At 45.3% G+C, this 16,532-nt stretch overlaps 2 protein-coding genes across 4 annotated transcripts in view; one reads left to right on the forward strand and one right to left on the reverse strand.

The window, feature by feature from the left end:
* LOC308177135 (uncharacterized protein) overlaps positions 1 to 16,532 on the reverse strand; it is a 302,639-nt gene that overhangs the window by 138,514 nt on the left and 147,593 nt on the right. The window lies entirely within an intron of this gene.
* Positions 1 to 16,532, forward strand: part of LOC308177116 (vascular endothelial growth factor receptor kdr-like) — a 137,653-nt gene that overhangs the window by 71,083 nt on the left and 50,038 nt on the right. For all 3 annotated transcript variants that reach the window (XM_080553854.1, XM_080553856.1, XM_080553855.1), the window contains exons 10-11: positions 5,161 to 5,311; positions 8,244 to 8,349. In XM_080553854.1, the coding sequence (XP_080409980.1) occupies positions 5,161 to 5,311; positions 8,244 to 8,349 (257 nt within the window). The remainder of the gene's footprint in view (positions 1 to 5,160; positions 5,312 to 8,243; positions 8,350 to 16,532) is intronic.

The raw sequence follows: 16,532 nt of genomic DNA on the forward strand, positions 1-16,532 counted from the left end.
TTCCATGTGCTTCCACCCCGCTGGCGTTCCCAGCCTATGCGAGTGGCTTACAATGGAGCAGCAGGGTGTGGGCACCAAAGATTAGGCAGGGGACCGATAACTGGTGAGCCTGCTTCTATTCCTGGCCGTGGTACTGACTCACGGAGAGACTTTGGACACTCAATTCATCCTGGCATCTGCTTCCCCAGAGGTACCGTGGGGACAATGCTGTGCACCCGCTCCACGGCAGCCTGGTGTGTAGTGCTGCGCAGGATAAAACAAAAAGCAAACAGAACAAAGCAAAGCAAACCACCCAAACAAAATCAGCTGGGGTCAAATTCAGTGTTCTGTTCAGCCTGAAACAAAAGTTATTTTCGCTCATTTAATTTAAATCATTTTTATTTCTTTCCTTTTAACAAAAAAAGAAAAAAAAAAAGAAAAAAACCACAATGATCACTTGCAAGCTGAACACAGAATAAGTGTTTTTACTTAGGGGGTGAATTTCATCCTCTTTTCCCCCATATCACTTGACCAGTCCATACTTGCATTAATGACTTTCAGATCTACATTACAAAACATTCACCTGGCTCAACTTGCAGGGCTCTGTTTCCATTAAGTACCGTACAAACATCAGATGAAAGATTCTGAAGTGCAAATTAATTTTGCTTTTGGAAAACAGAAAAAGTAAATTGAGAACGAGTGGCCTCTCTGTGAATAGTTTTAATGAAGCCCCATGTCCAGCAAAGTACATAAGGTTGAGACTAAATGCCTCACTGGGCCACTGTATGGTATTTTAATGAAGTGCTCAATGTGAAAAGATGTTTTTGAAACCCAGTCTAGATGGTAGTGGGGAAGGTGTGTAAACAGCATTTCAGTCAGAGGTCACCGAAAGTAAGGCGAAGTTTCTCTGCAAATATAGGAAGCCTTTCTGTGTGCTGCCCTCTACATTTGGGTGCTTCTCTGGGTGACAAGTGTGCAACTCCCTAACAACATCTGCAATGTATTTAGAGGTAGAAGGGTTTCCTGCAAAAGGGGCAATGCCAGGGAGCCAATGTCCCAGTCCTTTTCTGTATTATTTGCTCCTAATGCCACAGACTAACCATTACACAAGGAAGTAAGGTGAGATTTACATAATGCTGATCAATTTGAAACTTACAGTAAGCAGAACTGCTTTTTGATTGCATTTCACAATGCAGTAGCAGCGAAGTCTTTAGTTATTCAGGTCATCTCTCACACCAGCAAGCGTGCCTCTGCAAAGAGGGCTGGGGATACGATCACACTTTAAGCCAGAGAGGACAAAAACCCATTTATTTCAATATATTTAAAGCCATCTGAACATTGCACATTGCAAAAGCAGCCAGAGACGAGAAAGCTTTTAAGGTTTGTTTGGCTTCTGCTTGAGGAAACTCAGCATGGGGAGGGCAACGGCCAAGGGATGGGAGGCAGAGGCTGGAAGTAAGCAGGCAGATCTCTGGGGAACGGGTGGGAAGCGGAGAGTGGAATGGCGACGGATACTTCAGGTCGGGAGTGGAGTGTACTTAGTGCTCTCCTCTTGCAGCTCAGCACCAGTATAGCAGACAGGACTGCTGGGTCGGGGCAAGGCTCCACAGGGAGGCGTTCGGTGAGCCCAAGGCGAGGGTAGCAGAGGGCACTGGAGGTTGGCACAGCCACAGAGCTTCAAGGAGAAGGGAGGGCTCTGCTGCACTTACTGGGTGAGGCAAGGTGTGTTGCAGGGTGCCGTGCAGAGGCAGCTTGCTTCTTTACAGCTGTTGTAGTGCCATTAGTCCAAAGCCTGCTAGAGCTCTCCACTCCCAACAGCTTTTTTTTTGCATGCTTAAGAACAGCTATACACATGCAAATGTATCTGGGTTGATGAAACCCGTGTTTTAGATGCATAGTTCAGGGTGCAAGCAGAAATATACATGGATTCTGGCAGTGCTTACCGATGGATTTGTACCCCAAACCTTTCCCCACACCTACCCATGAGCAAAGATACACAGGAGTTTGTGCATAAGCCACCACGCTGCTTAGTAAGCAAACATGAAAGAGAAAGCAAAGCAGGGCTTGGAGGAGGAAGAGAATTATCTAAGAAATACACCAGTAGGTGTAGAATAGATAATCACTGGCTTTAGGTTAAAAACTCCTCATCATGCTAATGCAGAGAGCCTTTCTGCAGGCGAGACTGCTGCAGTTGCCCACTGAGCCAACTACCTCGTTACTGCCCAACTAAACCCAAACGGCCAGTAGCTAGCATGGAAGAGGTGACTGAACAGACTCGAATGTTTCAAGCACTGATGGAGGCAACTGCTGCAGATAGGATCTAGCTGAGAAGTGAGCCAAGTGAACAAGAATGCTTCCTTCAGCTGTCTTCACGGGCACAGTACGTAAGATGGCCACTGTGCCCACTGTGCATAGGGTGGGAGAGTTTTCGGTTGAGGAATATCCCCCACCACATCCTACATCCCAAATCCGAGGCGTGCTGGGGCCAATGCCAGCAGCCTTAAAAGCACAAAGAGGCTGCTTTCAAAACTACGGAAGGGGGGGTGACACTTATAGGACGACTCTTACAGGATGACACCTACCACCATTTCAGTCGACGCAGGGGAAACAAGACAGAAAGAGAGACTTAAAAATTGTTTCAATTTCTGAGTGCCATGCCCGTAATTACCTATTACCCCACGCTAACTGCGTTGTAACGCACTCTGAAAGAAATGACGGGGAGGCATTTTTAGCCAGCCCCTCAAGTTTTAAGAAAATAATTGCTTAAACCTCATAAATACTAATTATTTCAATTGATGAATCATTTTGACTCATTCTAGGTTTCAAGTAATATTTAATAGTGCCATGCAGTAAAGTAATTGCGGAATTAGGAATTCATTTGTCACTCATGTGTGTTCTTATTTTAATTAGATCAAGTTAAAATTATTATTTCTTTTTTAGAAGGATAATTTAAATGACATTCAACGTGTTCATCATTTCACCAAGAAAAATCAAATTTTCAAAGATCATAATCAAACTTACTTTGTCCCCCACACTCTTTCAAACAAACACAAACACACAAGCTTACTGTCCCTCTCCCCAGGTGTGTGAAGCTTTGTTCTTTCAACTCAGAAAACATAACACTTGAGCAACCTTTCACACAGAACTTGAGCCGTTTTTTCTGAGTGAAAATTACACATTTGAGCTCAGTCCAAACATGCAGAACAAAGGATTTGAGACTGCAAAGAAAACTGTCTGAGACCATGAAAAATGTGCTTCTGTCTCCGGGGAATTATGCAAAATTATTTTTATGATCAGAAATAATTTAGTGGTGGGAAATGAGATGCTAGTTACATGGAAATGCAACATTAGTGCCAATAATTTGTCCTGTGAATTGCCCGTACACCCACAGATCTCCGAACACTTGCTCAGTGATACATTGCATAACGCAGCAGTCACACGGGGCTGGAAGCCCTGCTTCCACTTTACAGATGAGGATGTGTTTTTGAGAGTCTGAAAAACTGTCCTGCCCGCTCCCTTCTTCATCTTCTCCATCACAAAAAGACAACCCCTCGCCCTGTCTGCAAGGCTAAAGGAGTGAGGAGTTCATTTCTGGAGCCTGGTAGGACATCACCTGCAGGCAGAGTGGGGAACAACTCAACCAAAGGGGATCAAACCCACAAAACAGAACGCAACAGCAAAACCAAACAAATCCTGCCATTTCTTTGTTGTTTCTGTGGTGTGTTTCTTTAAGTGAAATACTAATCAGGACCTAATCCAGGTTCTCTAAAGCAGCGAATGTTTTACTATAGAATGGGAGTTAGGATATGGCTGAACCAGCTACAGTCAATGCTCCTTTCATCTGGTGGAGAAGGAAATGCTGATGTATTTCCAGGCACCGATGAGGTCAGAAGCTCTTTCAGAGTCTGACCTGGCAGCCATGAGAAATGGAAAGCGAGGATCCCGCCGAGACATGGGATCAGAGTGGTCAGTCCTCTTGCAAGAGTAGCGGGCTGGGAGGGGAAAAAATAGGAAAAAAAAAAAAAGAGGGAAAGGGCACAAGATTGATGAGGTGGGCAGCAGCTCCTGTTTATATATCTGGGGCCTCCTTGACAGCAGAAAAAATAAGTTAGCCCAAAAAATAGAAATCTAATCTGCATTCACTTCCCAACTTGTCAAAAGCCCTCAGCATAAAGCAGCTCACAGAGGTGTTCCACAGAGGGACCCCAACCAATAAATCTGTTTGATTTCCTGTTATGAGAAGTAGACAAAGAGATATGGCCAGGGATGGGCAGAGCTGTCTGCACAAGGGAAGAGCCTGTGCTTTCACCCCAATCTCAAACCCACCCTCTCTGAGGTTATGAAAAGTTCAGTTCACTTTGGGGATTTTTTAACATTATTTCTCATTTTCGCATGTTCCCGTGGGAGCTGGAAGTAGATGGGACAAAGCATTGCTTTCCTGCTGGCAACAAGCAGCCCTGCAAGTGTCACACATAAGTTGGCTCTTGTGAGATTTCCAGCCCCAGGGTGTGATCTTGCGGTCCCTCCAGATGCGAATAACGCAGTGACATTTTTAATGGTTTTGCTGTTTCTCTGGCGAGGATGTCTTGGCATTATTCTACAAGGGGTTTCTCCCTGCCACTTCTTCCGTGCCTTCTTCTCGCCCTCATCCAGTGTGTGCTACATGTAAACAGAAAAGGAAAGCAAAGTTTTCAGATCAAAAGGACTCCTTTGCTTGATCAAAAGGACAGACCCTGCGGAGAACCGTGCACAATGATAACAGCGCTGCAGAGCAGCAGTTGTTTGATGAAGTTCCTCTCAGGAGGTGACATCAGAAGTTGAATGCTATTTTGTCCACGGTACATACACTAACAGCCTGATCCTGCAGTCCCCAATCAATAGATGTTTTGGCACACCATTTCTAGAAGTGTAGCAGGTCCACGATGGCACTTGAAAGCAATTAGGATGAATGAGGCAGTGTCTTGATGCATTTTCTGAACCATCCGAACTGGTGCCCGTGTTCCTGTGTGCGTGTACTTGCAGTATTGCCGGTAATTGCCCTACAACTTCAGCCTCACTAAATCATCACTGTTAGTGGTGACAGCAAAGGGTTTCAAAACCGATAGAAGCAGGACCACAACCACGGATGTAAACTTGCTCTTTTGGGTTTATTTTGTTGATGTTGTATTGTTTTTTCTTCAGAGAGACCCAAGATCTACGAAAAGGAAACTGATTTCGATAAGATTGAGCGGGTAGAATTAAGAAGCAAACACAAAATCCAGTGCACCGTAAGCGGAAATCCTGACCCAAAGATCGAGTGGAAGTGGCAGCCCTGCAGCCTCACAGACACCCTGTAAGTGCCCATTCGGGGAGCTCTCGCCTAAAGGTGAACATAATGCCAAACAGCCTGGTGCTTTCAAGTCAGCTTTGTTTTTCAGTCCATCTTATTTCTTTTAACTAAAAATCACAAGCAGTGATTCCTCACCCAAAGATTGCAGGGTTATGAGCCCAACAGATTTCTATTGCTTATGATCTTTTTGCAGTTACAAGCACCTTCTACAATATCCAAATAATCAAATAAGTTTAAAGTGACTAAAGATCAGACTTGAATGTTCTTTAAGTCAACTAGCAATGTCCCTCTGACTTACCACCATCTCCCCTTGCACCTCTTGGGTACAGCCTATACAGAGAGTTTTTCTGTGTAGAGGTAACACATGTCTTTTGCCTCTAAGAGCTATCGTCAGACAAACCTGCCAAAAACTTGGGTTCCTTTAGTTGCCGTATGGACTTTTTGCCGCTTAAGAGCGCATGCTAATCGTTGTCTCCCGTGGAAGCACCTGCACTGCCCAAGGTGCCGAAGGTAACCAGGCCTTCACGCCGTACTGAGGGCCCTTTGCTGGGGGTCTGGAAGTGGCCTCAAGTGTCAAGAAACAGAAGGAAGTCACTGGGTCAAAACTGTCAGAAAGGAAGGAGGCAAGTTAAAATAAAAGATGCCGTTTTTGAGATTCACCTCATACAAATAGACACTTTCTTTCCTCTTGCTATGTAAGCAGGGTGACCTGCGGGGAGAGGTCTTGGCTCAGCTCTGAGCGGGAAGCACCAGGGGCCACAGAGGAGCCAGGTGTAACCATTCTGACTGCACCTCAACTCTGCTCTGCAACGAGAGCGGTGAGGGCAGGTTTTCCATCCATAAAAAAAAAAAAGAAGGCAGATCTAGGAAGAGAGAGAGAAAACTGATGGATGGTTTCTTATTTTCTCACTGTTTCAATGCTTTTCTGAATGCTGCGAATGACAGATCATCAGACAGGGAAAAGCCACAAAGAGAAGCTCCTTTCCCAGGCTCCCTACAGCAGCAGTTGCAAAAAGGTTAGGTGATGTTGTCTCAGGTTGGGTCAAAGAAGGGACCCGATGTCCTTCCACAAGGGACGTAGCCTGTTACCTTGTTTAGCACTTGGCCGGGAGTTACATTGCGCCTTTGGGAATTACATGGCAGAGATTTGGAGGCTTAGGTAGGGTGGCTGGCATCAAGGCACACAAGCTGAAGCTGCTTCTTCGGAGGTGTTCGACCAGAGCAGGGCGGAAATACCATAAGGAAACATTGTGCAGTCACAGGAAAGCCACAGAGATGACATGAAATCTTTTCCAGACCTTTCTGTCCAGGGAGAGAAAAGTGCTCATGAATACTTAATTATGCCAGTTTCGAACCAGGGACCTGGTAGCAAAAGACCTCGTATAACCCTTGTTCCAGCTCTCTGACTCTGATCTTATCAATTTAAATACAATTGCAGAGTGGCGTCTACCTCTTCTGGCCCCCGGGGCAGCCTTATCTTTTTCCAGCAGAAGCTGTAGGAGGATTCCTGTGGGAAATGACACAGCCCCCATTTCCTCCTGTTGTCTCACTTCCTCTCTCTCTCTCTTTCTCTCCCCCCTCCTCACTGGTGCACTTTGAATCCCCAAACTCGATCATTGTTCCTTAGAGCTGTGATGTGATTTGCTTCCGTTGAGTTTTTTCCCTTCGTCCTCAAGACGGCATTGTGCCCTGCAGGAAGTCTCACAGGGCATCTTCTAATTAGGCTGTTCGGAGAGCTATAAACCCTCCCTTAGCCCAGGGTGTTGATCATGTGTCTTATGCGTATTTGGCTAAGGCATGGCTGGTTTACAGACTCGTTTTCAGCAGTATCAGCCCTTGCTCATCACCTAAAGAAGTCTATATGCATTTTCCCTCCCACAATCGTAATTTGCTACTGTGGGCTCCAAGGCTGCTGGGACTGGCCGTGGGCAGAGGAGGTGATAAGGACACTTCTTTCTGCCGCGCATCGTGATGACTTGCACAATGTCCAACTGCAGCTAGGTGTGGAACTGAACTGACTTCACCAGCTTGCTGTCACAGGGTCACAGGGCCCCAACACCTACCCTGGACTGGAGCTGCACTGGAAATTTGAAAATAAGAAATTTCCTGGAGTGGCACAGCTGGCAGTGCCCTTAGCCAGCATCCCTGGAGCTCCAGCCTGCCGAAGCCTTTGTGCTCCAAAGCTAGAGAAGGCTTGCGGATCTGCTCAGTTATTTAAAGGGTTGGTGTTAAAGAAGACAGAAAAGCCCTTTACCTTGGGTGGTGCAGTTACAGCTTGCAGCATGACATGTGCAGCATGCCATACACTGCTCTTCACCCGTAACTCAAAAATTAAGATTGAGAACTAACAGAGATATAGCTGTCTTTTGGTGAATATGCAATATTAAAGGAGCCTTCTGGTGTTGCTAGCCCGCTATTTATCCGTCCCACTCCCTCAGCCTGCATTTTATGTCAGAAGGCTCAGCAGACAGACAGCCATACTCAGTAACACCCATCCCCGCACACTGTTCTGAATGACTGGCATTTTGAAGTTTGAAATGCACTGCAGGTGCTCAAAAGAACACTTAAAGAGCCATAGCTGCATTGAGCTGCAGTATCACTCTTATTAGCCAGATTAAACGAACATGATATTATTAGGTGTCCAGTATTTTCTTTTTTTCAGTCTTCAGAATGTCTGGGGACTATCCTGGCTGCTCGTGCATTGATCTTTGGCCACCTTTGTGGAGGTGGCTCCTAAATACCTTTAAAATGCTGTGATGGAGGAATACAGCGGTTTTAGAAAGAGGTAATGATCTCTATCAGCAAGAGCGTTTTAGAATTTTTTAAGACCTAAGACTGTAATGTAAGAATGACATTCGCTCATTTAATCGTGCCTCCTTGGGTTATCTGCAGTGAGCTGGGTTCTTGAACATCACCTCTGCTTTTCCACCTCCAGGTGCAACCCTGATGGGCAAAAAATTCTGGTTCAGGAGAACATGATCATAGGCAACAAGATCAAGAGCATTGAAAATATGACCATGAAGCACGGGGATAAAAGGAAGGTATGTGTCTGATGGAAAGCTGAGCACTGATGTCACGGAATAGCAGTGGGCTTTACGGAGGGGATGCTGCACTCACACAGAGCGCTCTCCCCATGGTTCCCAAGCTGCTGCTGGCTGTTAGCATGCTTGAAATTCCACAGCCCTGGGATCATTTTCAGATCTCTGCTGTTTATAAATGCTGGGATTCTGGCAATGATGTCACTTACCCTGTTTAAAACTCTCCAAAGACTTCTGGGTCAAAAACCTCTCTGTCTCCCTCAGCCTTGAGGAAGTGTAGGACTGCTTCAGTGCAAGAGGGGTCCTGTGAAGTGCACCCAGCTGATAAGGGCATCAAGTTCATTAAAATGCTCTGCTCTTAGCACTTTGTACTACCCAACCTTGCCTACTCTCCCAGTAGCAGGACTTAAACAACTGTGTAATTTAAGAGGCCTACCACAGCCAGAGATAGCTGGGCTGAATTTCAGAGTGTCTGAACGCCTGCAGCACCTGCCTGTTTCAGCTGGAGGTGTGGACGGTTCCTTTCCCATTCAGGTCCCCAACCATGTTACCGAGCTGAGGAGGGTAGCAAGACCTCCTTCCTTCTCCACCTCCCTACCTGCTTCTCCTTCCAAACAGATCGTGCTGGAGCATGCTTCCTGCATGAACTACAAAGATCCCAGCCATGAATTATCTGTTAAATGCCTCGGGGACCTGCGGTGACACGGGGTGATGCTGTGTGACACCGTTTACACACATCCATGCTAACCCTTGAGAAAATGCCACAAGCTTTTCTGCTCTAGATTCACAGACTCTTGCCTATGCCTTGCAGAAGGTGCTGTGGTCCTGCTCAGAGAGCTGATTTACCCCTGATGGACTTACTGACGTTGGTGGCTGTAGGATTGGTTTTGCAGCTACACGTGTTTTGAGGTGGGCGATTCAGATTAGCGCTGACACCTGCAAGGTGCTGAGTGCTGCAGTTCGGATCCTGGTGTACCTTTAAGCATGTGATAATTCTTGGGGTACTCACATGCTTAAAGTTAAGCGCAAAGCTAAAGTGCTTTTCTGGACTGGGTCCAGACTAAATCAGCATCTGGCAGGATCAGTGCCTAAGCCATCTGCTCTTTCTCATGGAGACTTTCCAGTTCTAAACATAATCTAAAACAGAGCTCTGAAACATGGAGGTTGGGCTGGGAAGAAGAAAGTTGGTGTTCACATTTCACTCCTGAGTTGTCCCTTTGCTGGAAGATACCTAGAAATTGGATTTACTTAGATACTATAGTGTCCCATAAGGTCTGTCTTTAATGTATTCTCTAAGATTTTTGGATCTTAGGTAAAAACAACTATCTACAGAGTTCCAATTGCAAAAACTGGAGGTCGGCGACATGTACCTACACATTTTCTTCCTTTTCTAAACCTTCCTGTTTGCTGCATGGCCAGACAAGAGTTTTGTGGCTTTTGTGGCTCCTGTTACTCTCCATATATACAGCCTGACAAAATATATGATCTAAGAGCTTACTTTTTGTCTGATGATCAGTCTTAAATTTATGTTAGTCCCCACATGAAAGGGAAGAGTTTCACCATTGCTGTGACTCAAAAACTATCTGTTGGTTGCTGGATTGTCCCACATCCTGGGATAGCAAGACACCTCAACCAAAATTAAAAACATTTTTCTTTCTTTATTTTATGCTTATGTCTATGTATGCCCCTCCCAGTTCTTCTTTTCCCAACTTTGCTAAGGTAAATACATAACAGGGTGAAATTTGTGTTTGATCCCAGGCTTAAAGATGGCATTTGGCTGCAGTCTCTTTGAGTGAGGTGCTTTAGGAGTGCTACAGAGCTCCTGAATTCAGTGCAGCACTCCAAATGCATCCTTGCTCCATATTGGTGCATGATTAGGGACTTCACAGCTTTCCCCTATCCCCTGATTTCCCCAGAAAGAATAAAAGCAGGCACAGCAATCCAAGGAGAAATAGTGCTCCGCTGCCCCAGGGGACACCCCAGCACCTCTGCACAGGTGGCTCCTGACACCACCCATGTGCCCGAGTGTCCTGTCTGCCAGTGCTGGGCGAGGGGAGGTACCACTGGGGTAGATGCTCAGTGGGAATGGGGGCCATGAGGGAACCTCGGTTCAAGGACCCCAAGGTCCTCCAAAGGACTCCTTGTGTTCCCTAAGAGCTTTGCTGCTGCTTACACCTCAAGGACCACAAACAGCCCTGAGGCTGCTAGTCCGCATCGCACAGCCACCTCTGCCCTTTCCTTAGACTCTGGGCATCCTGAAATATTCCGTTTTTAGACATGTTCAAAAGCTCAGCCCACACCCTTCAACTTAAGCTTTTACATATTTCGTTATTAAAGTTTCATAACAATGCTTCTTTACAAGTTACATAATTTTACGATTTATAACATATTCATTATTTTCATCTCCTGCTGATCCAATGGTTGAAAACACATTCTGAGGTGTTTCCTAATAATTTTTATGTCCTGATTAAGATTTATTCAAAGTAATAAAACTAGACTTTATGAATCTCAGATTTCGGCACTTTGTCTCCCCACTTGCATTAGCAGACAGTTCCTCTCCTTCCCTCTTTCTGAAGTCCAAGGTTATCTGTGTTAAGTGAAGCCTTTGGATAATAGAATATAATTCAAAAAAGATACTGATGAAATCCCATAGCCTTCAGACTTTTCCTTGCTTTTTATCAGTTTTTATTCCCACCAGAAAATAAATAGACAGGAAACAACCCAATCTGTTCCCACTATGCCCTAGCAAGTAATTCATCTGCATTGACTAGCCACATGAAATAATAAAGACGTTGGAGTCTGACTGAGCGTGGCTTTTATTGGCAGTGTTATGAAGCTGGGATTAGCTGAGATTGGTTATTTTTCCTGTGTGATTTGAGTCTGTCCGACAATAGCTGGAGTCTCAGAGCAGAAGGTGGAATTTACCTAGTCTCTAGGATTTCAGCCGTAGCTCAGTGTCCCTGCAGGTTGCCCTCAAAGAACTGGAGCGACACGTTTGTTCACAGACATTTGAAAAAATGCATAAACTTTTTAGAGCTGCTAAGAATATGGGAATGAATCCAGAAATTCCCAGATCCAGAATCTTGCTTAAAAACAAGCTTGCAGAGGCAGCAAGCAAGGATTTTTCCAGTAGCGCAGGCTCACACTGAGATCTTTAGGCATCTGATGAAAGTGGCATGTACGATTGAGATCTCGTCATCTTTGCCATAGTGATTATTCCATTATTATTCCAAGATAAAGAGATGAATTCACCCCCTCCTGTCATCCTAAAGGCTGTCTCATTCCCAAAGGAAAGCATGCGGTTATCACTAACAGTATGAAGTAGTTCATAGAAATTTTGGTCAAATAGCTGGTTGCAGCAATGACATAGTGCCAGCTTCATTTGCCTGGCAGTTTTAAGTCAACACCAAAGTTTTCACTCTGTGATTTAAACTGCTATGTAGCTACCTTTGAAGACTGCTTTTTAATGCCAGGTGAAACACCCTTGTTTGCATGAATTGCTTGGATTTCCTCTTCATGTTGCAAGGCACTAGCTTGCTATTTTATTTTCTTTCCTGTTAGTAAACTGGTCTTACTGGTTTGAGCTTGGGAGAAAAGAAGAAAAGAACAGTAAGATCTCTACAGAATTCAGCCCTCCTTGCAGGTTTCTTTCCATCTCTCTTTCCTCTCCCTCATGTATATAGGAGAGCGTGGCCTGGCCATGTGCATGTTTTTGCAGTGAAACCCATGAATCAATTTTGCTGGGGAAGTTGATTACCACTCCAGACAGTGACCCCAAAATGCCAGGCTTAAGCCTCGCGGAGGAACAAAAGGATGATATTAGAGCAGTGGGGTGGGTTTGGTGACGAGCATGTGAACAGCTCAGCAGTGCTGTTTAAATGTCACCCTGCGTGGGTGCTGGTTTTGGTGAGCTCCCACAAACTTGCCACGTTAAGTCTCTGGCAGGGGAAGGTGAGCTGCCTCTGGGGTTTGAACGAAGCACCCCAAATGTGGGAGACGCGCCTAGATGTTTCAGGCACTGCCCTAGCACAGCAGCACACGGTCCCGAATGTCCTGGGCAAGTCTTCTGGGGAAGCCTGGCTGGCAGCAGGGACAGCAGAGAGGGCCCTCTGTCCTCCCCAGCCTCTGCGATTCGTTACTGCCATGACTTGGGTGCGAGGGGAAGGCACGGGGTGGTCATTGCTCGTGGCTGGCCAGCACCTGCACGTCTACCCTGAGAGCCCTCAGTCCATCCCTACTAGAAATGCGCACCAGTAACTTAAGAGGAACCTCAGACCTCTGGTTTCCCTAGGTTTTCTGCCCCATTCAGCACCTCTCCCATCACACAGCACTACCCTCGGCTCTGCCGTACTCTGAGGGAGGTAACTGTTCGCCTTCTGCAGGGAGAGAAACTCCCACTGCCAGAGAGAAGAGCAAACCCTGCAAGCTCTCATTCAACTGACAGACTGCTCTTATCACTTGTCCTCAGTCCATCCTTTAGCATGTTTTGAATGGATGAATAAAATCATGGATCGGAATTGTCAGGCTATAAAAATAAGTGCTATTCTCTGCCATTCAAGTAGATGGATTGGGAGCTAGTTGAATATTTCCTTGCAGGGTCTCTAGTCAAGTTCCTATTAATTTCATCTCCCTCTAGCCACCTCCACCCCAGCTCTGCCAGAGTTAGACAGCTGAGAAGTTTTCCACCCACTTTTTTACTCCTCATCCTCGCCCACATACAGCTAACGAAGTGAAAGAGAGAATTGTTAATGAGAGCTGTTGGAGGGAGGGATTAGACAAAGAAAAGAGAAAGCAAGGAATATCAAGATAGATTAATTCATGCTGGCTCCAGCTTGAAAAAAAGGCCTTGCTGCCCTGTCCTTACTACAAGATGTCTTAAAACACTCATGGTACGGGGCTGTGGAATGTTATTTGGCTGCTTCTAAAGTGGCTTGTTTTTATCAGTTCGGGAACATTACAGTGCAAGGCATATGGACTTCATTGAACTCCTCCGTTACGGGTTCTCTCAGCAGCAATGTCTATTTACTTGCCATTGCTATTCTTCACAGATCAGTCGTTTTATTTCTTTTCTTACTGAGTTTTAAATTTGGTTTGTTCTTTTACAGTAATTATTTATTAGCTAATAAGCCCTTCCTTGGGCTTGCAGTATTGGGTGGCCTTTAGGTTAAGTAATAGGAAATGGAGCCCTTTACTTCCAAATTCAACACAGGCAATCAAAACTGGTTATTGTCTGAAGGATGTTTGGAGTTTGGCATGCAGTGAGCTCACAGGATCTCAGGCCAGCTCCCACTAGGAAGATGTCTAGACATTACATGCCAATAAGTTGTTATTAATTCCATTGGTTCCAGCGCAGCCTGCACAGAAGCAAAGGAGGAACAGCCCCAAAGCTCGTGCTGCCATCTGGGGCTGGAGTGCACTGGCAAGGGTTAAAGTGTTGGTTAGGCTGAACTGCTCTCGACTGGGATATTGGGTGGAAAGCAAAGTTAGAAGTGCTAACTTCCAGGCTGTCAGCAGTTCAGGAATTGTAGTTCCACTGAAGAGATGCAATGTTTTGATATAATTGCAGATTTCCCACCAGTGCCACTGTTGCACCTTACCAGCAAGCCCTGGGCTGTCTGGGAGCAGGGCTGTCCGGGGGGAACGGCTCAGGAACGGCTCTGCAGTGAGCCCTGCTTTGAGGAGGGATGGGAGCCCACCGGGGGTCCCATGCAGCTACACTCTTTCTGTGAGTGCTGCAGCAAATGCCAATGTGTTGCAAACTTTGCTATCCTGGCTTTGAATCCAGGAATGGAAAGCACTTTGCCAGCTGCATGGACTAAGCACATGAAGTAGGTTAACTCCTCAGATTTTTTTTGCCATGCTAAATGTCCCCAAATGCTGGGACTATGCCACTCCACTGAGAGAGGAAATCCTGCTAACAGTTTTCACTGTTAATAATGAGAAAAGATTCCTACGCTCAGTTGCTCGAGTTAAAACCGTTTTCCCATTCAACTCCTTTCTGCATACATCCATTGAAATGCTTGCATTGGAAGCACAGGGGTGGCATTTAGAAGAACAACCCCCTCATCCCTACCTGCCATTAGGACCAAGTACAGACAAATGTCACAGGGATAACATTTGTTCAGCTTGGATTGTCTACAGTACCAGGTGATGAAGAACTGCCAGAACATTTGCATTGTGAATATTAGGGTTTTTTTAACATCTGGATTAGTAGGGGCTACTTTTCAAAGTGATATCCTTGACTGATTTGGCCAGATACTTCCAAAAGCAGCCACTACTGCTGCCTTCCTAAATGTTTCTTTCAGGTTTGTTCTGGTGAAAGACAGAACTGTGGTTTTATGAAGGGGAAGAAAATTTGGACGCCCTTTGGTATTACATGTTTGTGTTCCAAAACATCAGACTCTTGAGGATTAAACCAGGATTAGGGCAGTTTGGCAGCTGGGGGCTTTACTCAAGATGCTGCAAAGACAACCGGACTCCCAGTCTCAGGGATTTACCCAGGAGCACACAGACAGAACGAAAAGCTGATGCATACTGATTTCAAGGGATTCCTCTTATTACAAAAAAATCACTCCATTCACTTCTGGCTCTGAAATCACACACCGTTTTCTGCTGGATGCTGCTGCTTTGGAAGTCCCAGTTTGGAGGGCTCTGGGAGGTGCTAGCTGGAAGGTGAGAGCAAACCGAGCTCCCTCTTGTGCTCGGGTGTGTATGGAATGGGTATCCCAGCACAGAGCAGGGAGTTCGAGCACACAAACAAGAAATTTCCTTCCTCTCTTTTCCACAGTGAATTTTTCCCAAGATATTGCCCACAGACCAGGCTTGTCTCCCTCCATCGTTTTAACACCTTTTTCACCTTCACATCTAGATACATTTGAGATTAGCTAGGACAAGATCCTGGTACAGCGATTTGGCTCTTTTTTTTTCCCTACTACCATGTCAGACTTTTCTTGACCTACATAGCTGGAGATGTTGGCATCTGTGTGTGGTGTGTGTGCATGAGCGTATGGGTGCATTTACCTCTGGGCCACCAAATGCAGCTTGAGGCATTGCAACCGTTTTTAGAAGAGTCACAGCATCACCCCTAAAACTTTGGCCATAGACCAAAATGGATAATTACATTCCCCTTTATGATTTTAACTGGCTCTACAGTATTATTCTTGACTTCCCATCTAGAGCTGTCACTTTGCAAGACTAATAGCTGTTAAAAAGCTGTCCAAATTTATCCTCTTCTGTCCTTGGAGAATCAGTTTCAGCTCATACATTTATAGTGGCTTTTTCTACTCTCAAATATGAAATTGTTAGATCAAGTGATCACAAGAAGAAAGATCTTTCTCCTGATTCAGCAGTAGTTCAAAAAGCAGTGTCTAGGGCTCAAAGTCAGGGGGCAGTGCTCTGAACATGTGCTTGTTACTAACCTGCGGCGTTAGGCCCACTGCTACAGGAATAGAAAAAGGAAGAGGAGTAAACTGCCTCCCTGGGTGATTCAATACCCACGTTAGAGTTATTTTCACATCATAAATAAATCAGAACTGCACAGCTCTTTCTTTGGTGGACACCAGAGGGAGCTGGGTTTACTGGTCTCCTATTTTCACCCCTAAATTTGGATTGTTCCCATTTTTGGTTAATTTCTGTGTTTTGTAACCATGAAAAGTGGATACTTTTCCACTTACCCACTATTCTGCTGAGGTGAAAAGGAAAACACTGCCCTTTACAATGTAAAATGCATATGGGATCAAAACCTTTGAAACTCATTTCCCTACAGGATTTAAAGTGCCAAAGCTCAGAAAATCTGAAATAACTCTCTGATAATACATTCCGCACAGCTATAGACACATTCATGGTGCCGCTTTACAAGGAGCAAAGGAATGTCTTGTGTGAGTTTAGTTTAGGATATTAAAAAGAAAGTCGAGAGATGCTTTTGTGCACTTCAAAGCACTCTCTGGAGATAAGGACAAACGGCCAGAGGGTGTTATCAGTTTTGATCCTCAAAGTCATTAAGAGAGGACGGCAAAGAAAGTGATATTTGTTCCAAATGTGAGGGCTCAGAGTTCCTCAAGTGAATGGCTGCAGGGAAAGCAAAGAAATCTTGCAGGAGCATCTCTGCTATGGTGGCCTAGACCCTACTTTCTTGCTAGCAGTCCAAAGGAAGAACTAGAAATAATTAAAGCCACAACCCATGGATA

Source organism: Anser brachyrhynchus, assembly GCF_964034855.1.
Source record: "Anser brachyrhynchus genome assembly, chromosome: 13".
Taxonomy (NCBI): domain Eukaryota; kingdom Metazoa; phylum Chordata; class Aves; order Anseriformes; family Anatidae; genus Anser; species Anser brachyrhynchus.